Source organism: Haemorhous mexicanus, chromosome 3 (assembly GCF_027477595.1).
Source record: "Haemorhous mexicanus isolate bHaeMex1 chromosome 3, bHaeMex1.pri, whole genome shotgun sequence".
NCBI classification, from domain to species: Eukaryota; Metazoa; Chordata; class Aves; order Passeriformes; family Fringillidae; genus Haemorhous; species Haemorhous mexicanus.
Genome location: NC_082343.1, coordinates 81,727,386 through 81,754,119, shown reverse-complemented (window position 1 = coordinate 81,754,119; position 26,734 = coordinate 81,727,386). Strand labels below are relative to the sequence as shown.

The 26,734-nt window shown below is 39.1% G+C and overlaps 2 protein-coding genes across 5 annotated transcripts in view; one reads left to right on the top strand and one right to left on the bottom strand.

The window, feature by feature from the left end:
- ZNF292 (zinc finger protein 292) overlaps positions 1 to 15,324 on the top strand; it is a 48,506-nt gene extending 33,182 nt beyond the window's left edge. For 2 of the 3 annotated variants that reach the window (XM_059842500.1, XM_059842501.1), the window contains 4 exons: positions 1,052 to 1,254; positions 4,018 to 4,154; positions 5,346 to 5,487; positions 7,229 to 15,324. In XM_059842500.1, coding sequence (XP_059698483.1) covers positions 1,052 to 1,254; positions 4,018 to 4,154; positions 5,346 to 5,487; positions 7,229 to 14,404 — 7,658 coding nt within the window. In that variant the 3' untranslated portion in view covers positions 14,405 to 15,324. Of the gene's footprint in view, positions 1 to 1,051; positions 1,255 to 3,069; positions 3,149 to 4,017; positions 4,155 to 5,345; positions 5,488 to 7,228 lie in introns of those variants that run through there. The other variant, XM_059842502.1, reaches the window with a different exon arrangement.
- A 147-nt stretch (positions 15,325 to 15,471) lies between these two features.
- Positions 15,472 to 21,919, bottom strand: GJB7 (gap junction protein beta 7). 2 transcript variants are annotated; one of them, XM_059842504.1, is made up of 2 exons: positions 21,224 to 21,919; positions 15,472 to 15,657 (listed from the first exon to the last, which is right to left on the bottom strand). In XM_059842504.1, exons 1-2 carry the CDS (start codon positions 21,912 to 21,914, stop codon positions 15,512 to 15,514), a joined length of 837 nt encoding a protein of 278 aa, XP_059698487.1. In that variant the 5' UTR covers positions 21,915 to 21,919; the 3' UTR covers positions 15,472 to 15,511. The 2 variants fall into 2 exon arrangements, with proteins under 2 accessions (XP_059698487.1, XP_059698486.1); XM_059842503.1 differs by lacking the exon at positions 15,472 to 15,657 and having other exon boundaries at positions 20,812 to 21,919.
- Positions 21,920 to 26,734: the final 4,815 nt, after the last annotated feature.

The window sequence follows — 26,734 nt, the reverse complement described above, 5'->3', positions numbered from 1 at the left end:
CTCCTAATACTGAAAGCATATCATGAATGTGCTGGTTTTCACAAAAGAATCAAAAATCAGTAGAAAAAGTCTGCTGGTTTTAAAGATGTGAGAATGTGTTATGAAATTGAAGTGAGGGCAATTGAAAACCAAGGGGTTTTTAATGCAGTATATACCTACCTTGTGAAAACAGGGAGGGGATGATGTCAAAAGGATTAGAGAAAATTGATTGTCTATGTGTCTAGTTTTAATAAACGACTTAAAGTGTTCTAGAGGTAGTACTAAACCTCATGCTTCAAAGCTGAAACAATTTTCATCTTGGAAGATCTGGATGAGACCTGAGATGAATATTTAAGATTTGGAACATTAACCTGTGTTCCCCCTTTTTGTAGAATTCTTATGCCTTCCATTGAGGCACCTCGAGTTGGGTTGTTAGTGTAGACTACAGAGTTTAGTTCTGGTGGGAGCATGTTTGAAAAATCTAGTTCAGTACCTGTGTCTTTTGAGTTTTAGACTATGCACAGTCAAATGTACGCAAGATATGCCTCTTTTTTCAAATAAGAAAACTTCTTTGGTTGAAGAACCATGAACTGTTTGACAGTATTCTGTGGGTGTATAATATGAAACATTTCACACCAATAAAAACAGGTTCAGAAACTTTTGTACTTGTCACATATATCCTTCAATAGCAAGATCTTTAAAAGGCAACATTAGCAAAGGCATAGCAGAAGCGTACAAAGGATATGAGAGTGATGTCTTTCTGTAGAACTATAATTAAATGGTATCTAAATATTTTAATATTTATATGGTCTCTCAGTCTGTTTGGTGTGCAGCTGTTTAGCCAAGAAATTAGAATGAATTAAAACCTGCAAGTATATAAAAGGTCTGTGACAGGGAATCGTTATGATAAAGAAGTGCAGTTCACTGAGAAGCTTTTCCCTCATCTTTGCTTTGTATCTTTTGTATCTGTTTTGATTGTTGTAAATTTTAGGGGTCAACCACGATGTGTAAATGCAGTCTGTTAACTCTGTAACATGCATATAATATTTTGGCTTTTTTTTTTTTTTTTAAGTGAATGAATTTTTGGTGTCAGAAGGCCCTGTCCTGCTGGATATGCGTATTAAGCACCTAATGAAAACAAAGCAATTAACGCAAGCTACTGCACTGGCAAAACTCTGCTCTGACCATCCAGAAATCAGTGTGAAAGGCAATTTCAAGCAAACCTACCTGGTCTGTCTTTGTTCAGGATCACCAAATGAAAGGCTAATGGAAGAAGTAAGTAAATATAAAGAATTTTTTTTCTTAGACTTATTTCTTTAATGATAGTAAAGTCACTAATCATAAGCTGGTGTTCTATAGAATAGGTTTTTCTTTTAAAATATGTTATAAAATATTTTTGGTATTTATTTTCATTCAAGTCACTTTTAAGCTGGGTAGTAGTGACTCAAAACTCTCATGGAAGTGTATTATTAGGTCATTAATGGGCATTTTCTGGCTGTGCCGTAGCTCTGTGCTTGATTTTGCTTGAAGTATATTAAAACTCTGCCTCAGACCTCCTTAGTAAAGTGAAGTTAATACTTTTCCTACTCTTATTATTTGAACTATATTCCTATTTGTGTATACCTAGTACATAGAATGGGGCCCTTTAGATCCCGCTTGCAGTTCAGAGAATAAATGTAACTTCACCCAAATTCCTGGATGCAATTGAAGGTGAAATCAGATCTTTGATCTGGTTTGTAGTATAAAATCCTTCTAATTTAAATACAAAAGTCAGAGAGGAGATGACAGCTTTGCTCTTTTGCATTCTTTCAGGTGGCATCTTCATTTCTCATCCCACTCCAAAGTTTTAGCTAAGCCTTTTTCCTTCTTGAAGGAAAACGAACTGCAAATGTCACTTTTCTTGTCTGCCAGTGTCTCTCCTGTCTTTTTGTTGCTGTCATCTTTTTATGTTAAATATTAAGCATATTGCAATTGAACCTAAAGGGATAAGAGTTGTGCACTGATTAGAGCTGGAAAACTTTCCTGCCCTAGATACAGATGAAATTCTAAGATGACAGCTTCTCACTGAGCGTGTTCTTCAGATACTCAGTAGAGTTGGATCAGTCTTGCTCTCCTCCCAGCTCCGGCTGCTGCAGACCCAGTCAGAACAGGCTCAGGAGGGGCTGTGACAGGGCTGTGCAATCTTACCTTTGTTTGCTGGAGACATGCAATGGAACTTAAAATTTATGACCCTGTAAACAGGCTTCCTTCCTTCATTACTCAGCCCCAACACAGAATGGGCTGGTTCAGTGAATGAACCGTGAATCCCCTGGACAAAAGGAATGGGTTGGCCTTGTTTCTTTGGATGCCATAATGTACAGATAAGTTCATACTGGTTATCAGAGAGAACCTAATACAGGTATATCTGAGCTTTGGATTGCTTAGAGTAGCAGCTTCAGCTAACTGCTTGCAGTATTGCTAACCATTTTGGAAAGATGATAGCTTACCATGAGAAGGCAGATAAGCTTTAACATGTCAGGGTGGACTTAGAAACTGAGAAGGACAGTCATTTTTGTAGCGTGAGATCAGCAAGAAAATAGTAAAAAAGGTGCAAAAAAGTATATTATTGGTGTGGAAATTTTTATATCCATTCAGACAGGTAGGAAAGTATCATTTAAGCAAGCTTTCAGCATGGTTTCCTAATAGTTTCCTTCAATAATGTGAAGAATTCAGATCTGCAGTATGTGAAATGCTAGACTGACAAACTTGATGTACAAACCTTTGTTAGAAACAGGATCCCTTATTAAGTGTGACAGGCTGGAAAAGCTTTTAATGATGAAAGTTTCCTTATTATGAGTTCAGTTTGCTATATTCTTCTCTAAGCTTTTCATTGGTAGACCCTGTCTGAGATGGGGCACTGAGCAAAGCAGACCTTCAGTCTAAATTGCTATTACATTAATACTGTTCCATGTTAAGAAATGCAGTTTTCTCTAGAAGATTACTTTGAGGTTATTAAACCTCCAGTGACATTCAGTGAAGGGCTGTTAGTATATTTACAAAGTGTCAATTTAGAGGTGTGAAAATAAGTAGTTGTACTATTCAAAATTGTAGTTTGATTGCTGGATACCGTGGTGCCCAATCCAGCTGTGCTGCCGCCTTACCCAGAGTGCCGGACCAGCTGGGTGTTTGGGTGAGCACTTCTGTTTCTTGCTTTGGGTGGTCTTGTGATTTCTCAAGAGAGACTTCCAACAGTGCTGTTGTCATAGTCAAGCTATTCTTCAGCTGCTGGTGTCAAAGAATAAATACCAGCATGTCCTGCCAGATGCACTAATTGATGTAATCAAACCAGTCTGCAAAGAACCAAATTAGACAGTAGTTGTTACAGCAAGTGCACTGATTCAGTACTGATCTAGCTGTCTAGTAGTATTGGGCAGCTGTGATTTTTCCTTTGATTTGCCATAAAACTAAGTACTTCCATTGGTACTCAACAAATAATTTATATTGTACAGACTGTAGCGTTCTTCTAGAACAGCGTTCAGATGACCTGCTTCTTACTGTACAGCTTTCCTTTTCTTCATATCTTTGATTTTTTAAAAAGTACTAGAACAGTCATGTTAAACCTCAGATTCATTAACCATCCAGCTCATTGTATTAAAGCAGTAGTTATATCAGTGAGAAGTAAACTGGATTAGAATTACAAGTAATTTCCTTTTTTGTGTTAAGCTGCAATTTAAAGTCATGTCTTCATATCACTATTACCACATGTATGTGATATATATGAATAATTAATATACTTTAAAATTCTTAGGTGACTGGGACACTAGATACAAATAAGTCATGTCTGAGAAAAAAGTTTATGTTCACTCTAATAAGACAGTTCTTCTGGTGGCATAATGAGTTTTGATACTGTCTAGAAATATACTGATTTGCTTTCAAGCTCATCTCTACCTGACTGTTAGATTAAAGTTCTGAATTTTTGTCTTGCAAAGGCTAATGTGACTGTGTGTTTGAAAATGCAACCACTTTCTGAGTCTTGTTCTTCTCTTTCTTCTCTTCTAGATTGCAGAAGTAGATTGTAAAGATGCACTAGAAATGATCTGTAACCTGGAATCTGATGGAGATGAAAAAAGTGCTCTAATTCTATGTGCAGCATTTCTATCTCGCCAGCTGCAGCAAGGGGAGATGTACTGTGCCTGGTGAGTTTGAATCTTGTTTTGTATCTAAGAACAAAAACTTAGTCTGGGGAAGATACATAAACCGTAAGTTAACTTTGTTTAGCTTGATAAAATCTGTGACCTAAACAGAAAGGAGATAAGACTCTTAGAAAGCTAAAAAAGAAAAGAAATGTATTTTGCAAGATAAGCATCCATTACAGGAATTTGAAGGGTGTCTGTATGATGAGGCAAATACCAATAGCTGGTTAATAATTTTTCCATAGAAATAAGAAATTTAATAACTACAGGCAACTGGTCAGCATTATGTCAGCATTTAATGAGTAAGTACTGTTCTTTCTGTCCTGTAATAACACAGTGTTTCTTTTTCTAACAAACTTAGAAAGGAAGAAGCTCTTTACTACTGCTATAACCACCATAATAAGCTAGATGAAGATACTTATTGTTTAGGGCTTGCTTTCATTAATGTGGGAACAAGTAACTGGTCTTTATTGGCAGATATTTGAGCTGTTAAGGTTTTAATTTCCTTCTGTTAACTAGCAAACCTGTATAATTCGTGAAGAATTTGCTTTCTCTGTGCATCTCTGTTTTATGTGCAGCAGGAGGAGAAAACTGCTAATGCAGGATTTTGCTTTAAGAGATTCTGCTAAAGTTTTGGGTGATACAGCATTCCACAAGGTACTAGGTACTCTTGGCTCTTTGCACCTGAGGAGGAATCAACAAATAAGATAATGTAGATACTGTAATACTGTTTGGCTTTGGGGGCTAATTTCTTGCTAAATCACAGTCACATTCAGCTCTTAAAGCAGAGTAGCTTTAGAAGAAAGAGAGAAAAGAGAGAAAAGCTAATCTTCTGTAGGTCTTAGTAATTACTACGAGTTCAGAAGAATACAGTTCCAGTCTTTGAATAGTAGACTACTGGGCAAAACTTCTTTTTTCCAAGGCCACATAATCAGTAAATTATGTAGCATAAATTGTGGTAATACAGGTTTTATTCTGAACTGCCCTTCTGGAATTGAGCCATTGTCATAATTTTGAAATTTAGATACTTAATAGTGTGGGTATTTTAATAAAAGATAAGGTGTAAATAAATAAATAAATTTCAGGCTTTTTCCTTTTCCAAATACAAAATGGAAACTGTTCTTAGCCTTGCATTTCTTGTTATAAGAGTAGTGGTTGCATTGATGGCCCTGAAATATTGTTCTCTTGTTCTAGGGAACTGACTCTTTTCTGGAGTAAACTGCAGCAAAGGGTAGAGCCTTCTATTCAAGTGTATCTAGAGAGATGTCGTCAACTTTCTGTGTTAACTAAGACTGTTTATCACATTTTCTTCCTGATTAAAGTTATTAATTCAGAGGTAAGGATACTCATGAAAGAATATTTTTGGCACTTTCAATGGAACTGTAATCAGGAAAATTTATGAAAACTTCTTTAAACTTCTTTGACATCCTGTCTTTCTGTATAGTATCAGTTTCAGGGCAATCCTAATTGGTTTTAGGAATGGCCATAGCCACTTCCTTCTGCAGGTAAATTATAAATTGATTCATTTTGAATTGTTAAAACTTTTGCTCCTTTGCAAAAAGAGTGGGATTAAACAGAAAAGCTGGATGCCACAACTGAAATGAAGAAAGAACTAAAGGTGAGGTTATGGCCTCTAGGTTTGCCTGTGTCCTCAAAATGTGGCATTTTCTGTAAGGAGGCCCTAACATTCCTCACCCTTATTTTCCATATTTAAAAAATTACAGAAAATTGAGAGGACCAGCTTATGAGGAAAGGAAATGAAGGGTGTTTGTTAATATATAAAGGAAAATTACAGGAAATTAGAAAGAAAAGAAGAAACTACACAAAAAAACCCCAAAACTACAACTTAAAACCTTTTGAATTGCCACTTATGAATACAGTTTATTTTGATAAATGAAATACTTGTCACTTGTGGGTTTACATACAATGTATTAAAACCCTGCTCATCTTTCCCAGCTAACCTTGTCATCTAGTTTTCTTAGTTTCTTTAGTAGTTGCAATATTTAATATTGATAGCTTAATTGAGCTCTTATGAAGATTTCTGTAAGTTGGGAAATTAATTCTAAGCATAAAAATTATTGGTTTTGTTTTTCATTCTTCTGGTATGGCTAACCGTGGGCTTCTAAATTTAAAGATATTTTCTCCCCCCTGTAAGATGTGAAATAAATTGGAATTAGAGAGGGGGAGGAAAATAACTTTCACAGAGTCTTGTGATATTAAGATCTCTGCCTGCTCTGTGCCATATTGATTTTTCTCCAGTGAGCATTTGTGCATTTACTTGTTGGCAGAAATTGGAGGCCATGTAGGTAGTAGATTTGTACATTCATAAATTTGCTGAACTTTATTCTCATATATGCCACAGCCTCTCTTGTGCATCCCTGGCAACACAAAGAGCTTGTAAAGTCAATGTAAATGTAAATGGTGTTGTCTTAGGGTAGGAGTGAGTAAAGACCACATGACCTTTAGAACATTTAAATGATGGAACATTTAACAAAATGTAACTACACTTACTGCTTTCAGTTGGACTGAAGCCGTGTGTTCAGTTGAGGTCAGTTGACTTTGAAGTGACATAATTTTTAAAAATAAAAGAAGTAAAGCTTTTACTTTAAGTGATCTCTAAATTATAGATCTTTCTGAAGATCACATGTTTTTCTTTAACTGTAGCAATTTTTACCATTTGATTTCTGCCCAGTGTTAAGTTGATGTTTCATAGAATCTCGTCTCAAGTACCTGTGGCACAACTGACAGGCTTTATTCCAAGGAAAAGGCTCAATATTACTCTAGTATAAACCAAACACCTCTAACATACAGTCTAAAAGTCTTCACGCTAGACAGAACATACAATTAATTGGTCTTTAAGTTGTCAGTAAACTTCAGCATTTTTTTAGTAGCATGAAGACAAATTATGCAACTTAAGGAATAGCATCTGAATACAATCCATTCTGTTTCATGAGGTAAAAAGCATTACTGTGAACCCCAGGTGCATTTTTTCTGACACATATGATTGAATAATGACATCTTAAAAGTATAGAAAGAGTTAGATAAAATGACTTACTAAAATTAATCTTGCTTTACAGATTGATGGTGCTGGACTTGCAACATGCATTGAACTGTGTGTGAAAGCATTGCGCTTGGAATCCAGTGAAAATGCAGATGTCAAGATATCTATTTGCAAGACGATCTCCTGCTTACTTCCAGATGATTTGGAGGTGAAACGTGCTTGTCAGCTGAGCGAATTTCTACTGGAACCCACTGTGGATGCATATTATGCTGTTGAAATGCTATATAATCAGCCTGACCAGAAGTATGATGAAGAGAATCTTCCAATACCAAATTCTTTGCGCTGTGAGCTCTTACTTGTCTTGAAAACTCAGTGGCCTTTTGATCCAGAGTTCTGGGACTGGAAAACTCTAAAGCGTCAGTGTCTGGCACTTATGGGAGAGGAGGCATCCATCGTGTCATCCATAGATGAACTAAACGACAGTGAAGTTTATGAGAAGGTTGAGGATGGCCAAGAAGATAGTAAAGAAACTTCTCTGAATGGGCTTGCTGGCATTGATGAGGCTACCAGCCTTCTTAGGGGTATCAGAGATGAAAAGCAGAAAAAGAGAGAAATCAAAAAACTCAGAGAGAGGGGGTTCATATCAGCTAGATTTAGGAACTGGCAAGCTTACATGCAGTATTGTGTGTTATGTGACAAGGAATTCCTAGGTCATAGAATAGTTAGACATGCACAGAAACATTATAAAGATGGAATTTACAGTTGCCCTATTTGTGCCCAAAATTTTAATTCTAAAGAAAACTTTGTTCCCCATGTAACTTTGCATGTGAAAAAATCTAGCAAAGAGAGATTGGCTGCTATGAAACCACTGAGGCGACTGGGAAGACCTCCTAAAATAGCAACTGCCAATGAGAATCAGAAAACTAATTCTGTATCCAAACAGGAGCAGCGACCCATTAAGAAGAACAGCCTCTATTCAACAGACTTCATTGTGTTTAATGATAACGATGGCTCAGATGATGAAAACGATGATAAAGATAAACCTTACATACCAGAGATAGTGCCAGTTCAAAAGCCACCCCCTGTTAATGAATTCACCTGCCCTGTAACACTTTGTAAAAAAGGCTTTAAATATTTTAAAAATCTAATAGCACATGCAAAGGGCCATAAAGATAATGAAGAAGCTAAACGTTTTCTTGAAATGCAGAGCAAAAAAGTGATTTGCCAGTACTGTAGACGACATTTTGTAAGTGTTACTCACCTGAATGATCATTTACAAATGCACTGTGGCAGCAAGCCTTATATCTGCATACAGATGAAATGTAAGGCTGGCTTTAACAGTTACGCTGAGCTGCTGACCCATAGAAGAGAGCATCAAGTCTTCAGAGCTAAATGTATGTTTCCCAAATGTGGCAGAGTGTTTTCTGAAGCCTATTTACTCTATGATCACGAAGCACAACACTATAATACCTATACCTGCAGAGTCACAGGCTGTGGGAAGGTGTACCGCTCACAGAACGAACTGGAGAAGCATATTGAGGATCACAACAAGCAGCCTGAAAAAGAAGAGCAGCCTGAAAACCAAACTGATCAGCCTGATCTTAGTCAGCCTTGTAAAGCTAATGAAAGTACTGATGGAGTTGAAGTTAAAGAGGAATTGACATCTCCTCCAGCTGAAAACCGAAGCAGTTTCATTGAAGGAAAAAATGTCTGGAACCAAATCAAAGCAGAACCAGTAGGGAATGAAAGTGTAAATGCGTCGGTGAGTGTACTCCAGCAAAGCAATTCCTTGCCTAATGCTGGTTCAGAGCAGTCTCCTGTGGGTTCAATAAAAACAGAAGAAACAGTTCCAGCAGGCAGCATTAAGATGTCTGTTGTTAACCAGAAGATCCGAGATAACTTCGTAAAAAGAGGTAAATTGGCTGCTACTGCCAGTAAAGTAGATACTACTAAACCTGGAGCCCAGCAGTTGTGCCCATCACTTGACTCCTGTCTTCCAGTTTTCCAAGAGAGAAAGGAGGAAAGCTCTCTCAGTCAGACTCAGAATATTCAAACTGTTTCTGTGACCTCAGACACATTAAAACCAGAAGCCCTTGAATCAAAAAGCTTAGAAAGACAAGTGAGCATTGTAAATCCATTCAGCATGCAGAATCAGACAGGTTATCGAAACGGTGTACCCATTTCCAAACTTGAAATTGAAGACAGTATTAAAGCTGCAGCTAATCTATATAACCTGCCTTTAAAAACTTTAGAAAGTATTACATTTATTCCATCACAGCCTAACATAAATAACTCTTTAGTTCCAGCTGTATCACCAGCAGCCCCAATTCAGAAATTTAATTGTCAGGTTGAGGGGTGTACTCGAACGTACAATTCGTCACAGAGCATTGGCAAACACATGAAGGCAGCCCACCCTGATGAATATGCTGCTTTTAAAATGCAGCGTAAAAATAAGAAACCGCGGAAATCCAGCAATCTGCAAAATGTGCCGAATGATGGGAAGATTGTATATCTTATGCCTTCCCAGGTGGGCAATCCCAGTGGTGCTGCTTTTACTGCACAGAACAAATCAAATTTGAATCCCACCTGTTCCAGTCAAGTGCAGCATGTCTCAAGTACTCTTTTCCCAACCCACCTAGAAAATCTGGCAAATCCTATGTTGCCTATAGTGGAAAGTGTCTTAAATCCAAATTTGTCTGCTCGTATTAAAAGTGAGCCTGAGAGTGTTTTGTGTTCACAAATGGAAAATTTGTCTGCTGCAACCTTACCTTCCCAGCTGGATGATCTGGCAAAAACAGTTATGCCTCTGAATATTGATGGTGGTTCAGATCCTTTTCTTCCTTTGCCTGCTGAAAATGGTCCAATGTCTCTATTTCCTTCATCAGCAGAGAATCCTCCAAATTCAGTTTTCTCACAACTGGAAAATAACACAAATAGCTTTTCTTTGCAACTAGAAGGAAACACTAGTTCTACCTTCCCAAAAGAGGAGAGTGTTGATCAAATATTTCCCTCACAATTGAGTAATGAAAATAACTTCAGTGAAACCAGTTCTCAGCACCCAGCTTCAGAAAAGGTGAAAAAAGATCGTGGCAGGGGTTCAAATGGGAAAGAAAGGAAGCCAAAGCATAACAAGCGAGCAAAGTGGCCAGCAATAATTAGAGATGGCAAATTTATCTGTAGCAGGTGTTTCAGAGTTTTTACTAATCCTAGATCACTTGGTGGTCACTTATCTAAGAGGTCTTACTGTAAGCCTCTTGAAGGATCAGAAATTTCTGCAGAAGCTCTGCAGGCTAATGGACAATCTTTGCTTGCCAGTATGATTCTTTCTTCAAATTCATTAAACTTGCAGCAACCTCAGGAGTCTGCCTTCAATCCAGAGACGTGTTTTAAAGATCCATCATTCCTCCAGTTACTTGCAGCTGAAAATCGTTCTGCACTGCAGACTATGTTTCCACGGGCCAGTGTGACTAACTTTAATGCCAGTGGGAATGAGGAAGGTAATCAAATTATAAAGCATGCCTTGGAAACTGCAGGCATCCCTAGTAGCTTTGATAACACGGAAGTCCTTCCACGTGTGGTTACGACAAGTTGTGTCTCTGGTACAACTCAGATAAATGCAGCCGTTCTCCCCAGCTCAGCCACGCCCTCTCTGCTGCAGACAGTCGGTAATCCCAGTACCCTGCTGACAGACCAAAACAGGACCCTCAATGCCAAAATTCCTCCACTAAATGAATGCAAGACTTTGCCTGTTTTTGCATCAGAGGACTTAATGCTAAAGACTGTTGAAAATGGCTTGTGTCCTAGCTCATATTCTAACACTGTTGCAGCAGCACAAAACTTTGCAGGGAACAGTTCACGAGTTTCAGTTATAAGTAGTCCCAAGAATTCGGGATCAAGCAACTTGAATAAGAAGGGAACCAGCTCCTCAAAGAGGAAGAGAAAAACACCTACACCCCTGCTTGTACCCAATACATCGCAGAAATTAGCAGTAAACAATGCAACAGTAATGGGACTTCTAACCAAAAGCACTGAAGGAAACATGCAAATACAGGGAGAAAGTTTTCAGTCCAACTTGCTGGCAAATTGTGGCTCTCAAACGGTGGTGGAAAACCTTGCACAGAAACTCAGTAATGTTGACAATCAGTTATTCATGGCCAGTATCAAAGATAATTTCAAAACAAACCTTGAGGCTCATACAGTTCTGCCCCCTTTAACAGTAAAAACTGAAAATGGGGATTCACAAATGATGGCTGCAAATTCTTGTGTGCAGGCAAATTCGGAAGAACAGATTTCACAGGACAGTGTTATGCAGAACTTCGAAAAAACCCTGGAAATAATTAAAACTGCTATGAATTCGCAGATGCTTGAGGTGAAAACTGAAATTCAGGATACTGTTGCTGCTTCAGGACAGAACTTGCAAGTAAATAACACCCAGGCTGCTTCAGATAATTCTGCACACAGTGTAAAACTACCCACTTCTACACAGTTTGCTCTGCACACAGGGAATGTTACTGCTGCAAAGGGTAGCTCTGCTCAGGCTGAGATACCTCAAAAGGATGATACTCAAATGTCAGAAATTTTGGAAGGCTTGCAAAAACTGAAGCTAGAAGATGATTCTCCCATTTCAGTCTCTGAGACTGTTTCTCAGTGTCCTCCAGCAGATAAGCTAGCACCAGCAGTTCCTGTTGTATCACTTGAAAATAAACCCCTCATCCAGCTATCTCCAGAGGCAAGTAACATTCAATTTAGTGACAGAGTTAATAAACCTTTTGTATGTCAGAATCCTGGCTGCAGTTACAGTGCTATGACAAAAGATGCCTTGTTTAAACACTATGGCAAGATCCATCAGTACACTGCAGAAATGATACTAGAAATAAAGAAACATCAGCTGAAGTATGCCCCATTCAAATGTGTTGTAGCTACCTGTCCAAAAACATTCACAAGAAACTCCAATCTCCGAGCTCACTGTCAGCTTGTACATCATTTTACAACAGAGGAGATGGTAAAATTAAAAATTAAGAGGCCTTATGGCAGAAGATCTCAAAATGAAAGTGTAAACACAGCCCCGCAACCTGTTGAAATAAAAAATGTTCAGACACTAGTAATAGAAAACAAAACTGTAGCTCCATTGGTCAAAGAAACTCAGATAAAGGAAGCTGTAGAGCCTGTAAAAGTATTGGAAAAACTTCTACCAGAAAATAATATTCCTGAAAGACTGGAGAAACCTCCCCAGGTGGTTTCTGTTCCAGTGGAGCAGCACAATGCAGCATCTTTTGACAGTACGCAGGAGCAAGCCAAAGTACGCAAGGCTAGGAAGCACAGGAAGGAGAAGGAGGAGAGGAATGGTAGGAAGCCCGTAACAAAATCCCTGGACTTTCCCACTAGGTACAGCCCTTACAGACCCTACCGGTGCGTCCATCAGGGCTGCTTTGCAGCTTTCACAATACAACAAAACCTCATTCTTCATTACCAGGCTGTGCACAAATCAGACCTCCCTGCTTTCTCTGCTGAAGTGGAGGAGGAGAATGAGCAAGGCAGAGAGGAACGCGAGGAGGTGGAAACCAAACCTGCTGTCAGAGAGTTCAGGTGTGAGGTGAATGACTGCTCCCGTATCTTCCAGGAAGTTACCAGCTTGATACAGCATTATATGAAGCTTCATGACATGACCCCAGAGCAAATTGGAAACATGAAATCAGCTCCAGAGGTGGGAAGGTTTTTTTGTGACCAGTCTCAGTGTAAGTCTTCGTTTACAGCATATCTTAATTATGTTGTGCATCTTGAGACAGAGCACAATGTTGAGATAAAGCCAAACAAAGTAGAAGATGATGGCATGTTCAAGTGTGACTGTGAAGGCTGTGACCGTATTTATGCTACTAGGTCTAACCTCTTGAGGCATATTTTTAACAAACATAATGACAGGCATAAAGATCATCTAATAAGACCCAGGAGGCTGACACCAGGCCAGGAAAACATTTCAAGCAAAGCAAATCAGGAGAAACCGTTGAAGTCTAAACAGAGAGGACTCAAAAACAGATCGGGAAAAGAGGGTAACAGGCTGTCAGTGAAAACAAAACGAAAGAAAAACATGAACTTGGAAAACAAAAACTCAAAAGGTATACAGGTTCAGGAAAATAAGGCTTATTCACTGAAGCGTGGCAAGTACGTGTATTTAATAAAGGCCAGAAACGATGCCTTATCGGAATGTACAAGCAGGTTCATAACTCAGTATCCGTGTATGATAAAGGGATGCTCGTCCGTAGTCACAAGTGAAAGTAACATAATAAGGCATTATAAATGTCACAAACTGTCCAAAGCTTTTACTTCCCAACACAGGAATCTTCTTATTGTATCTAAAAAACACTCTGTCTCCCAAGTAAAAGAAGCCTCTTGTGAGCAGGAGGAAACTGATAAAAAAACTGACATGAAAGAGCCTGAACCAAGTTTGACAGTGAGCAATAATGATTCAAGCACAACTACCTTATCACAAAAGGAAACTGAAAAAGGTGAGAAGGATGAAGTGGATGAACTGACGGAACTGTTCATTACTAAACTCATTAATGAGGATTCTTCAACTGCTGAAAATCAAGCAAAAATCTCTTCCAGTGTAAATAGTGACTTGCAGGAGACCAGCTCCTGCCCCTCAGAGAAGCAAAAATCAAACAATCTGAAAAGAGCAAATAAAGAAAAAAATGTATCTCAGAGTAAGAGAAAGAGAGCTGAGAAAACAGAGGAGGCACTGCCCAGTGGTGTGAGTAGCCTGCACAAGGAGGAAGAGACTGCTGTTGCCATTCAAACGGCTGAGGAGCAGCCTGCGGCTTTTGACTGGAGCTCATTCAAGCCTATGGGTTTTGAAGTGTCATTCCTCAAGTTCCTTGAAGAATCTGCTGTGAAGCAAAAGAAAAACTCTGAAAGAGAATACCATAGCAGCGGAACCAAGAAAGGATCCCATTCGAACCCTCGGAAAGCCAGCGAGAAGGCCCCCGTAGCAAGCGATAGCGTCTCTTGGCCGTGTTCTGAAACTGAAACCCTTGTACCGTTTGCCAACCCATCACAGCTTCCATGTGGTGATAATGTAAAGATAGTGTTAGACAAGACTCTTAAAGACTGCACGGAGCGTGTGTTGAAGCAGCTTCAGGAAATGAAACCTGTGGTCAGTTTGAGAAAGTTCGAAGGACGTTGGGAGGATAATCCAGAGGTTATAGCTGCAAAAGTAATTGTTTTGGGTACTGAGGAAGGGGAATCAAAATACTGAAAACCTAATGTGTTAAACCATGACCTGTAATAGAATTTATTTTGAATAGGAAGCCATCAAGCATGCTAGTAACTGTGGAGCTCTTTTATTTTGAAGTGATTTAATCTAGCAAAAAACATGACATGAGTCATGTAAATGTCTTATTTGTTTTTATCCCTATGGGACTTGAAGAAAGTAATTGCTTCAGTTTTGTAAATACTTGATCAAGACCTCAACTTTCTATCAGATTGTCCTTTCCATAAACTAAATCTTTGTGAGTTGTCTGTGATTGGTATCTTTCACCAGGTTACTTCTCATGTATAACAGTTTTCTTTATTTGTAGATACATTTTTTGTATATATTTATTATTGTAAATCATTTGCTGCCACCAGCAGTCTGTAAGTCTAAACTATTAAATGACACATTTATATTCGGAATTTTAATTTGTAACCAAGTGAGCAAGTTTTTAAAACTGTCCTTTAATCATTTTAAATTAAGAACTTTTGAACTAAAGCTAGCCAAGTCTGCCATATCCAGTTTATTTTGCATAAAGCATTTATTTACAGAAGAAAAGCTGGATAAGATCACATTTCATAGGTTAAATGTACTGACACACTCTCATTTTTGTAAATTTTAACATCCAGTATCTATGGATGATATTCATATGTAGTTAACACATAAATATAATAGTTTTCTTATAGCTACATTTTTCATTGCTTTTAATTGGTTACAAAGCATTTATGATTCCATAATAAAAATGGAAATGTGAATAAAAATAGTTTGCTACATTGAAGATTTAAAACAATATTTGGTATTAAAGAATCCGTTGTGAATGTGATAGAAAATTAGTAGTGTGGAGCAGTGTATATATTTGAGGTGGTGATTTGTGAAGTAGCCCAGTATTGCCTTAAATAAAAACACATTTCATTTCTTGTTTTATACATGTGATCTTATAAAGGTTATTTTTGTTTCTGTAACTTAGATTGGTGTATAGTTTAATTTTTGTTAAAAAAACAAAACAAAACAAAAAAACTTCAGAAACCGTTTTTGTAAATAGTGGGTTTATAAAACAGATGGGTTTATTTTGATAATACCAGTTTGGTATCTATCTATAAAATACACGAGTCCTTATGCCATACCATTAAAAACTGAATAAACAAGGCACTTTCTGAAAGGGAAGTGAGATGGTGATCTTACAGATAAACTCGGTGGTTGTGCTCTGTTGGTGGCATAGGCTCCCTTTGCGCTCCTCTGCCTCTCGCTGACTGTATGTGGCACCAGTCACAACCTCTCTTTTCCACACTGGAATGAGCCTCAGAAGCGGTGCTGCTTGTAGTGCCCCGGATTGGAGCAATTCCTCTGTATGCTGCTAATGGAAATGACAGGTATCCCGTTTGTTGAGTAACCAAAAGTGTGAATGCATTGGTGGGAGCTGTCAGTACCCAGGAATCTTCAGTGTTGGTTTTCATGTGTGGTTATGTTTGACTCAGCCAGCTGGATTGTGTGGTACCAAAAACTTTTCTTGGATTATTATCATTACTGGATGTGACCTTACCTTCAGTAATATAAAACAGTCTTTATCTGGGGTGAGATTGGCTTGATTTTTTTTTTTCTATAAACTTGTCTTGCTGTGTAATGCTTTTGCATTAAATGCTAGATTTGACTGCTCGTAAGCTATTCACCTGGAATCTCTGACAGTTTTCCTGAATATCAGTGCAAAGGGCACCTTCCTTCAACCAAATGAAGTGACTTATTACGAGAGTGAGGATTATGTGTGAACAGCAACAGCATTTGACCTCGGGCGCAGCCCTTGGTTTGCTACACGGTGCTAAATTGCTTGCCTTCGCAGAAAGCCTGTGCTTCCGTTTTAACAGAGCCGGTCAGCTCCTCTCACTTTCTATCCCTCCCAAGTGACCAAACTTATTATGCCACGTTAGTAAATCAAAGGTGCAGTCTGAGAATGATAAAACCAAAACAAACCCTTGCATTGTGACTCTTAAGAGCGATCATTATAATCATTATAAGTCCTCAGTGCCATTTTCTACCTGCCAGAGGCCGCTGGTCCCCCTGAATGGAGCTGCTGTCAGATACCAGCCACGGTGATTGTACAGGGAACTTCTGCAAGGGAAAAGAGGGCAGAGATCCTCGGGAGAGGATCCTCACAGCTCACCTGAATTCTCTCGTTTTCAGCTGTACCTAACCATTTCAGTCACTGTCAACGGACCTCGCAACTGTTAGTCTTTAGAAGAATGTTTGTGTTGTGTAAGTTGAATAGTTTCAACATTCCCAATGATTGATACTGTATCATTTGCAGTTCTTGGACTGAGAATAGCATACAACTATTTAGCTATATAGTGTTGTACTAGAATTCTATTTAAAAAAAAGAGAAAAGGATAAAAAAAATCCGATGCCATAAATATTCAGGAAGCAATTTCGAATTTGGATCTGAATTTCTGAGAATAAAATATTTAATATTGCCTCATCCCAATCAATCCAACTAAAGCAGATGCTATACCCATATAGTTAGTACATTCCATGGCACACTCCCTTTTAGGTGGCTACTGACAGCCTGTCCAACAGGTAAGCTAGTATGGGGTTTGTTGTTTCCATTTTAAAAAACAAACAGGAGTATTTTGAGCTTAAAATGTACCAAAGGCAGGGTCTGATTTAAAATGTCACAGACTGCAGAGGGCACTCTGGTTTCTAAAGCCACCTGCAGAAACTCCCAAGGAAATAAATTTGGTGTTTGCATTCAGATGTTTTACCTTGGGTGATAGAGAAAACCTCCTACCCTAGCAGTTGTAGCACACCTGGATGGGCAACTTCTCTGGGGCCTGCAGCTACACCCTGCCCTTGGAGCTGCTGGGGGGGATGGGGCTCTGAGGTGGCCGAGCCAGATGTACCAGCAGCACTTCAGCCTGCTTTGGGGTGCCCCAGAGGTGCCGTTGGCCCCACTGCCCAGTCCCTTGTCTTCTGCCTTTACTTTCTCCTTCCTCTATGTCTCTGCCTTCCAGAATTGCCGCCCGTTAACTGTGGAGCATTCAAGCAAGGTCCTTTCTTTGAAGCCCCATGTTGCCATGAGGAAGGTGCTGACTACAGCTGCAGGTGTTGCTGAGGGGGAAGCAACCAAATTGAGGGGTCTGTCTGAATGCAGAGCATGGCCTGTTTTGTGATCAAAAGACACCTTTAAACTGACAGTCAGCCTCTCTGACACTCAGCTATGTCTTTAAAGAAATCTGCTATTACCTGAGCCCTGATTCAGTGTAAATAAGAGTAGTGGGTTTGTCCCCACATGTTTCAGGGTGGTCCTTCTCAGCAGGATGGGTGGACTGTGGCTTCTAGAGCATTAAGCTGGAACATCTGGTTTAGGATGCTGGATAGTAAGTGAGCAATGCCTGTACAAACAACACTGGAATCAGTTGTTGGGTCAGGTGAGGAGCAAGTAGTTGGCTAATTGTTGCAATTCATTTCTGTGCCAAAGAATTTGTTGAGGCTCCCACCTCTGTGCAGGGAGAGAGGGACGGGAGCAGGGACAGGCTACACTGGGGTTTAGGTCCCCAGGTTGTAGAAGCTTCTGCTCATGTGCTGCTCAGCCCTGCTTGGAGGCTTGGTATGGAGATGATACAATTAAAGGGATAGGAAATGGGGCCACTGATACTGGAGGAGGGAGTAGAGGAAAGAAACTATCAGCAAATAGGGAAATATTTTGTCTGTGTCTTTTTTCTCAAACCTGTCCCAAGGCAAGAAGCTTACTTGGATTTTAAGGAAAATGAGAGTCTATGTAAGACACGGATCTTTTGATGTTTGCAGGGATGTTTTGAAATACTAATGAGGCAAATATTTTTGTATGAATGTGCATGCAGTGATTATGTTATTTCTCCATTACATTATAGGCTCAGATCAGCTTCCTATCAATTGCTTATATCCCTGCGGAACATAGCACTTGAGTTCAATTTTTTAAAATGTTAGTCTGAGTGATTCAGAAGTTTAGGGACCAAACCTGTAAACTCATTTGAACCAAAAATGTAGCAGCAAATGCCTTCAGGGGTGCATGGATGAGCAAAACTTAAACTGGAGAACAAAGGCATATAAAAGCAGGGAAAGGGAAGGGGCCAGTTAAAGACCAAATGGTTGCCAAGAGCAAGGGTTCAGACAGCAGATGAATTGGTTTCTGTTTTCTCAGGTTAAGTGATGCTTATTTCCTTTTCATTAGTAGCCATGTCAAACACTCAAATTTTGCAGCACATGATGTGAAGGCTACTTGGCAATTTGCTGTGAGTGAGTCGGGTTATGTGGAGTTGGTCCATAATAATTTTTCAGAATATTTCTCATGTAAGGTACTGGCTTTGTCAAATCTGAAGTATCCTCCAAGACTTGAAACGTTGATTTTGGAATTTATTTATAATTTCTTGGCTGTTGGAAGATAGAATTAAAAATAAAACTTTGAATATCCTTTCCAAAGAATTAGAGTTCTTGTTTGATGGGAAAATTTTTGGTCCAAGTGATAATCTCTGACCAGCCACAGTGCTTTAGGGGGTCTCTGAAATCCTACAAGCCCTGACTTAATATACTTTTTTTATTAGAGAGCTGCTAATGCACTAATTTTATCAGAAACCTGTGTTGGCTAAACTGTGTTTTCTTCTCTTCATTTTTATTAAATAAACCTTACCTTAAAAACAGTGAATAAATATTTTTTCATTAATGTGCTCTTAAAAATCTGTCCGTAGTTATTAAAACCCAGATATTTCAGAAACATTTTTTTTATTTTATAGTGTTGCCCTTGTCTTAATAAAATGATGCATGAGGGTCTAGATGGGCCAAGATAATTTTGGGGTTTGTTCTTAGTTACTTAAGCTGCGGCAGTTGCAGTTTCACAGGGTTCGTGGATGGTTTTGCTTTGGACAGTCTTTGGTGGGTTTTGTTCAGGAACTGCAAAAGACTTTCTAACTGCATTTTTGTCATGAGCCACCTTCTGTGTATGTAGAGGTTTAAGAGAAAATGTTCTGAATTGTATAAAGCGCCCTGTCTCTCTATAAGCATTGATTTCAGCATCAATCAAGATTTAAAACTAACTGGCCACAAGCTGGTATCTGAGGGACTGCTGTTGCTGCTAATTTCAGCAGCAGCAATGTCTTCCCATGTTTTATAAATGTATGTTTATTTTAGGGAAACAAACAAACAACAATCCCTACCTTGAAAATCACCATCAAAAATGCATAGCTTGTTCATTAGTTACTAAGCTTGCTCTGTAACTGCTACTCATTAAATGTCATACTTTGTAACCAAAGCCACGGGGCTGGAGGGGGCTTCAGGGAAAAAAAAAAAAAAGTTAACCTGCTTTTGCCACTGTTTCTTCCTCCTTATCCTGGCACAAACAATAAAATTAGTTCAGCATTCAAGCAGCTCCACTTCAGTTGGTGGTTTTCATCTAAACAGTGCATTTTGATCAGGCTCAGTACCAGATGTCTGTCCAAAAGTCTTTCATTCCAGCAACAGAAAGAGAACACTACCCCAAAGGAAGTTTTTAAGGCACTACTTTCCATTGTCTTAGAAGCCTAGCTTCAACAGAAGACTTGTCTTAAATTATTTCTGTCCATTTTCTGTTAGCCCAAACAACACAGATAACAAAGAGCAGAGGTATGTGGTGTTTATGCGATACTTTGAAATTTGGGGGAGGGAACAGGTGATTCTTTTTTCCTGTGTTTCTGCTGGAGGCTTTTCACATTTTTAGATTTCATGTGTTCTGCAGCAGAGAAATCTACTGAAGGAGTAGCATATTTTCAGCCTTACTAAAGGGACCAGATTCTAGGCTTCTTAATAGTAGGGACTGCTGGCTACTGTTTTGTATTGTGTGGTCTGCATTTCTCTATTCAGATCCTAGGGAAGTAGGAATGATCTGTTCACTTAAATGCCACTACCACAGAGCAGAAGACAAGTCTAATGACATGGGAGCTGCTTGGTGCAGATGACCAGGAGTTAACACTGTACCCTGGTACATGCTGCTTGCACGAGTTTGAGCAAGTGCCTTAAAGGATACTTTTTGATGATTAACCCACTAATATCTGTAAAGGCTCAATTCTAGAAGGAGGTGCTCCACAAACAGCTAAATAACCATATCTGTATTTATCACGTGGGCTAAACTAGATGTGTCTACCTCTTCTTGGTTCTTCCTTTTTTTGAGATGTTTTATAGTACAATGGAATAGACTCGTGACTATCCAGCTCACTTCAAGGCACAGCAATCACTCTATGCCAGCACTTTCCCATTGCCATTTCAGCAGTTACCAGGTCTGATCCACCCACCTGACAAATCCTGTACACGGCTTGCTGTTCATCTTCATCAATCTCAGGTTCTTCCTATCTCTGCATATAAAAAGCCTATTTTTTCTTGTACCATAGCAATTCTGTGTAATATTCAGTACACAACTGTTTGGGCAATTGTTTCAGCATGATTTATCATAAGCATCTGTGTTTATATTAAAGGTTCATGGAATTCTCAGAAGTTCTACATTTCCTTTTTCAACATGAAAAGGTCTCAATGATTCTATGTACGACATACATAATGTAACCGAGTTTATCAGCTCAAGTAATGGGGAACAGCATTTCCTATGTAACTATCCTTTCAAAGGATAGTTCTGCAAAGCACTGATTGGAAAAGCAATTTGTCAAAAACAGCTTGTGTAATGGGAGGGTGGTCTCCAGCCTTCTTTCAAGTCAGCGGGGAATGTTTTTCATGTTCATCTTGCATATTCAGAGGCAGAGATGATGAGCTGTTGTGGAGTCGTCCTGCAGCTGCTGCTCTGTTGTGCCTGATGAGTTCGCACAATTGAATTGCCGCTGAATTCGCAGCAATTGCTTTTTGAGCCTTGCTGGTTCTTCACGTGTCTCTTCAGATAACATTTTATGGAGTATTTGAACATCAGATAACTCAGTTCACTTAGATTTAATACAATGCACAGGCATGAAGTTGCCACCAGAAAATAGAGGAAAATCATCTTCTCTGTGGGCTTGGAAATATAACAGTCTACAGTATTGGGACATGGTTTTATGTCACATTTCACAATCTGCGGTATTTTGAATCCGTTGTACAATTTATAGAACAGAACAAGAAAAAATATTTCAAGTCCTGTTTTTAAAATGAGGCTGATTAGGTAAGTGCACAGCAATCCACCATCTATCTTTCCTGGATTTTTGTATAGTTTCTGGTTGTGGTGTTTCTCTCTGTTCTCTCTGTAAGCAACATGAAAGACAACCAAGAGTGAAGGGGTGGAGACCATGATTAATTGCAAAGCCCAAAATCTAATGTGAGAGACAGGGAAGAAATGGTCAAAGCAGACATTTTCACAACCAGGCTGCTTGATATTGCACTCAAATTCATCATGTTCATGTTTCCAGATGTTTTCTGCAGCAGCAACATAAACCAGTAAGCGGAACAGGAACACAACAGCTACCCAAATTCTTCCAATTCCTGTTGAGTATTTATTCACTCCACTCAGCAGATCACGTAGGAACGCCCAGCTCATTTTTCTCATCAAGGAAAGGTGGAAATGCTATATCAAAGAAACACAAGATCAGAGAGATGCATCATCTTGGGTGAAGACAAATGAGACATTCATTCAACATGAAATATAACCAGTAGCTGAAACAATTTAAAATTATTAAGCATTTAGAAGTAATTTAGTATTATTAAGCATTTAAATAAGAACAAAAAGCTGTTCTTATTTGTGATAATTTCTGATAATTCAGATTTAATAATTCTGATACATTCTGAGGCTATTGAACAAAATTTATTCGCTGTTTAAATACATTTTTCAATTAAGCTGAAGTCTAATCATTCTGTTAGCTGTCCTCTGTAAGAAATGTGCCTGTTCTCCCTGAGGGTCTCCTGACTGTCAGGTAGGGCTTTCTCTGGCAAGTTCAGGTTCACACTACTACTGAATTGCACTCAACTTAGCCCTGTCAGTTATGCAAATACTACACATAGTCAAATCAGATTTCACTTTCAAATTTATGCACAGAAACCAAGTGCCCCATACTAAGTTGACTACAAAAATGCAAATTAATTGTTTTTTTCCTGTGGTCTAACTTTTGGGTAAACTTGTGCAATATTTTAAATATTTTCCTGCTTCATTGGATTTTATTTGTTGTACTTCTTTTCATTACTCCAAAATATGTTTCGTATTTTGTGTGTGTGTGTGTTACAGTTTCTTATCTGCACGAGTCTTCCCCTGTCCTAACTCTAGAATACTGCCTAAGGAGCCACTGGCAGGGAGACTCATCAGAGTAAAAAGAAGACCTGAGGTATCCACCAAGAATATACAGTCACCTTTGCACCTGGCCCCATCTCCGGGTCTGACTGGATCCTTGGGGGCATCTAGCTCCTTTTTTGGCAAGAGAAAAAGTGGATGTATTCCCGGCACACATGTCTTCCTGTAGCTGGGAGACATGAGGTGAGGAGGGAAATCAGAAGTTTCCATGTGTTATGTCATTTAATGTCCTCATCCCATCTTCTGCTTCTGCAAGCTCTGCCTAGCAGGAGAGAAAATGTCCCCCTCTGTGGCTGCAGTGGCACATGCAAATCCCACTGACCCTGCTGCAGCTGCAGGAATGAACAAGTTCATCTGTGGGCAAGTTTGAGTAGTAATCAGGCCATAGCATCACAAATCTTCATGGAAAAGGTATTCAGGCATTGGAATGGGCTGCCCAGGGAGGTGGTGGGGTCACCATTCCTTCAAGGTGTTCTAGAAACGACGGGATGAGGCATTGAGTGCCATGGTTTAGTTGACGAGGTGGGCATTGGTCAAAGGCTGAACTCAATCTTGGAGGTCTTTTTTAACTTAAAATGATTCTGTGATTCTGTAAGGCTCAACACACATGGAAAGCCCAGTGCTTCTTTTGCTGTCCCTCAGTTCTGCAGCCCTTCATAATCTCTGCCTATGGTCAGGCTTCTGCAGGGAAGCAAGGTTATTTGGATATTCCTGCATTGCTACCATTAGAGCTGAGCACTAGCTTGAGGAGCTGAGGGACAGCTGCAGAAATTAATATATTCCTGATTTATACTGCCAAGAATGGTTACCAAGCTACTCCTTTATTCTGCAGATAAAAAAGATAACAGGGAAATACCAGCTTATATCCCTTCAGACATATGCTCCTATGCTTTTAAATATGTTTGGCAGTGTGGTTACTTTTTCATTAAAGAGCTATTCCTGTCTTCTACAAACGGAGTTCAAGCAGAAGTTTAAATCAAACTTTTGAAGAGACGAGCTTCAAGGCTTTAACGCTTTCTAAATAAGCAATACACAGTCACAACAGTCTCAAAGGAGCTGAACAGCAAACAAGAACACACCACTATGTAATAAATCACAGGCAAGGAAACAAAGCATTCACTGAGCAATGCTAGCACGTGCATGTGCATCTTGTGGATGAGCTGTCCTCTGGAGGTTTGAAAGAAAACCTTAAGAGACCTCTTCTAAGGCTTTAAGATGTGCACAAGCACTGTCGGAGGGAATTCTGGATTTTGTAATTCCATGGAAAACAAGCGTGGCTGCAAGGGGGCTTTTGCTGTTGACCACTGTAAGTGCACCATCCCTTTTTAATGTAAAAAGCCTGATTCCACCTATCCATCCAAGGTTGGAGTTACATGGATGACATGTAACAGCATATCTTTCATTTCTGTTGGATGAACAGAAATGAAAGATATGCTGGGTCACCAGCAAGGCACAAAAATCAGTGAGAACCAATACTGGTGGAAATCAGGCCATGGTTATATCTAAATATAAATTGAAAAATTTACCTCGAGGTCTCTTTTCCCCAAAGCTGAGCTGCTACTTCCTTAACTGAGCAGCAGGAGGAATTAGAAAAGAACAACTTTACACTTTCTTTGCCAATCCCACACTGAGAAGAACAACATAAAGGAGAATAAGAAGTCCTGACTAAAGAAAACAGGGATCAGGAATTTGACTAAAGTCAACAGATCCTGAGCAAGGGGCAAATTCTAACCAGACAGAAGATTGGATGGATGAAATTCTTGCAAAGCTAATTTGAAAGAGAGCAACATATTCTGTTATCTAGATGTTTAGTAATGAGGCATCAGGGATTCCACAGAACTGAAAGTGGCTAAGTGGCTCCTGGTCAGTGTGCTCTGTTGAAGGGAAACTAAAATTTATTGAAGGCCTGCAGGGCAGGTCTTGTGGCCCACAGTGGTTCTGCAGCCAGAGGTCTGTAGAACTTTGGTTATATTTTTTCCAGCTGCAGCCTTAACTCAATAATGAGAAATGGCTGTAGAGAACAACCTTCAGCTTCAAACCTAAAGGGCCACAGAGCCTCTTTTGTAGTATTGTTTGTAACTAGCACAGCTCCCCTGTTCAAAGGAGCTGCAAATGTGCTTTGTAAAGGTTATGTTTGCTTTATGACCACTGTTGCTATAGATGTGGATGTTAACTGATGCTTTTGCATCCTTTGAAAATTTAATTAATTCACTGAAGCATTGCAAAGAACACTTGGAATGGGAAAAAAAGAAAATGGACTTCAAAGACAAAGAGTTACTCAACAGGTAAACAAGAGAAAATTTATTTTTGGGACAGCATAGGCACAAGACTGATGAAGGGTCAAGTTAGCTCAGGCTAGAGAAGACCCATTAGGTGGGCTGCACGAAATTCATATCAAGGTGAGGATTCAGACAACAAAAAAAGAAAAATCATCTAGTGAGTACATAGCTGGGCAGTAGGAAAAATATGGCAGTGGTATTTTGTAACACTTCAAGAAGTGGCAGTACACATGGCAGCAGATGCTGAGTAGTGTTGGGGCATAATGCTTTATCAAAATTATATTCTGGCTAATGTAAGGACAAGAGAGGAAAAGTGTGATCCAAATCCTTACAACCAAGGAGAGATTTTAGCCTTAGAATCTGGAGAAGGTTCATTTTGTGCAGAAAGAAACAAAAGGAGTCAAGAAGGGAAGAAATTGAGTAGATTGTGGGAAATGTAGATGACATAAATTTGTGTTGGGGTAATGTCCATTGCTGAAGCTAAAAATGAAATTACTCAAAATCTTGAGAAAGTTACAAAAACATTAAAAGGGGATCTCCTTGACACTGTGGACATAAAGACCACAAAAGAGACTTGGCCTCTACTGGAAGACATCCTCTACCAAGGAGGCATTAGAGAGTTAAACAGTAGAAGATAGGTTATTTGCACCAAGTACTCAAGGAAACATTAAATGGAGCAAGAAGTGAAAAGCAGGGATTTGTGGTTAGACTTATTTCAACCCTCTGCTCAATACACACATGCACACCCTAGTTTGAAGAAAAGCTAAAGATTAGAAATATGTTGATTTGTTTTTCTCATTTCTAGCTGAAGTGTGAGTGATAAGCATGAAAACAAAATCTGCTAGACAGGAAATAGAGCAAATAATCTCTCTTCCTCATCACATACATCCTTTATTCCCTATATGGGATTTAAACACCCCCCCCCAACATACACATACACTATGTCCTGCTCATGAGTGGCACAAATGACCAGAGGCACAAATGACCTTCCCACCCCATTTCCCTCACATGTATCAGTGACTTGATTTTCCCTCTTGGGGTTGTGCACGTGTTCTGCTGAGCAAACAGAGTAACCTGAATGCACCATTAACTTCTGAGAGTGCTGAATGTACTTCATTGCGTAAAGTGTTTGAATAATGCTATTGTTGTTGAATATATTCATCAAATATTAATTTCTGTCATTCACTGATGCCTACAGGAGGTTAGCTAATGTGCATTGAGTAATGCATCCATTGAAAAGCACAGTGCTCAGAGTATTACTTCACCTAGATTTCAATCAGCTCTGCTAATTTAATTACTTTAAAAGTAGAAAAGGTATTTTTGTGTGGAGGAAAATGGTAGGCAGAAGGCAGTGACAGGAAAGTAAGAAAATGTAAGAACAAACTGAATAACAGGAGAGGAAGTGGGGAAGCATCCTAAGTGTTAGAGGCACAAAGGGCAGGCAACTTGGAGCTCAAAGAGCTGGCAAATTACAGGAAGAAGGCACAGTATTTTGGGAAATAAAGATGGAACAATGAGAAATAAGAGAAATAACACAAGCCTCTGAACAGTGGATTTATCAATTCTGTACAAGCAAGCTAAATTATCCTCACAGTTTGAGAGATGGAAGAGCTCTCTTTTCTGATCTAAACATTGCTGGGGAGTATTTGCTGCACCTACAGCTTTTATTTATTTATTTATTTATAACAGGAAGAAAGAGGACCATAAATAGTGACAAAACATGATAAAAAAGAGAGCAGAAGGAGAAACCACAGAGGATATAGGACCATAAAAAAGCAGAGCTGGTAACAATCTTTAGAGTCCATT

Excerpts from the sequence above, each read along its gene's own strand:
- GJB7 (XM_059842504.1), bottom strand. The coding sequence starts at position 21,914 with ATGAGAAAAATGAGCTGGGCGTTCCTACGTGATCTGCTGAGTGGAGTG. Across the intron at positions 15,658-21,223 it reads AAAAAGCAATTGCTGCGAAT|CACATACAGTCAGCGAGAGG; the intron begins TCAGCGGCAATT and ends TGTGACTGGTGC.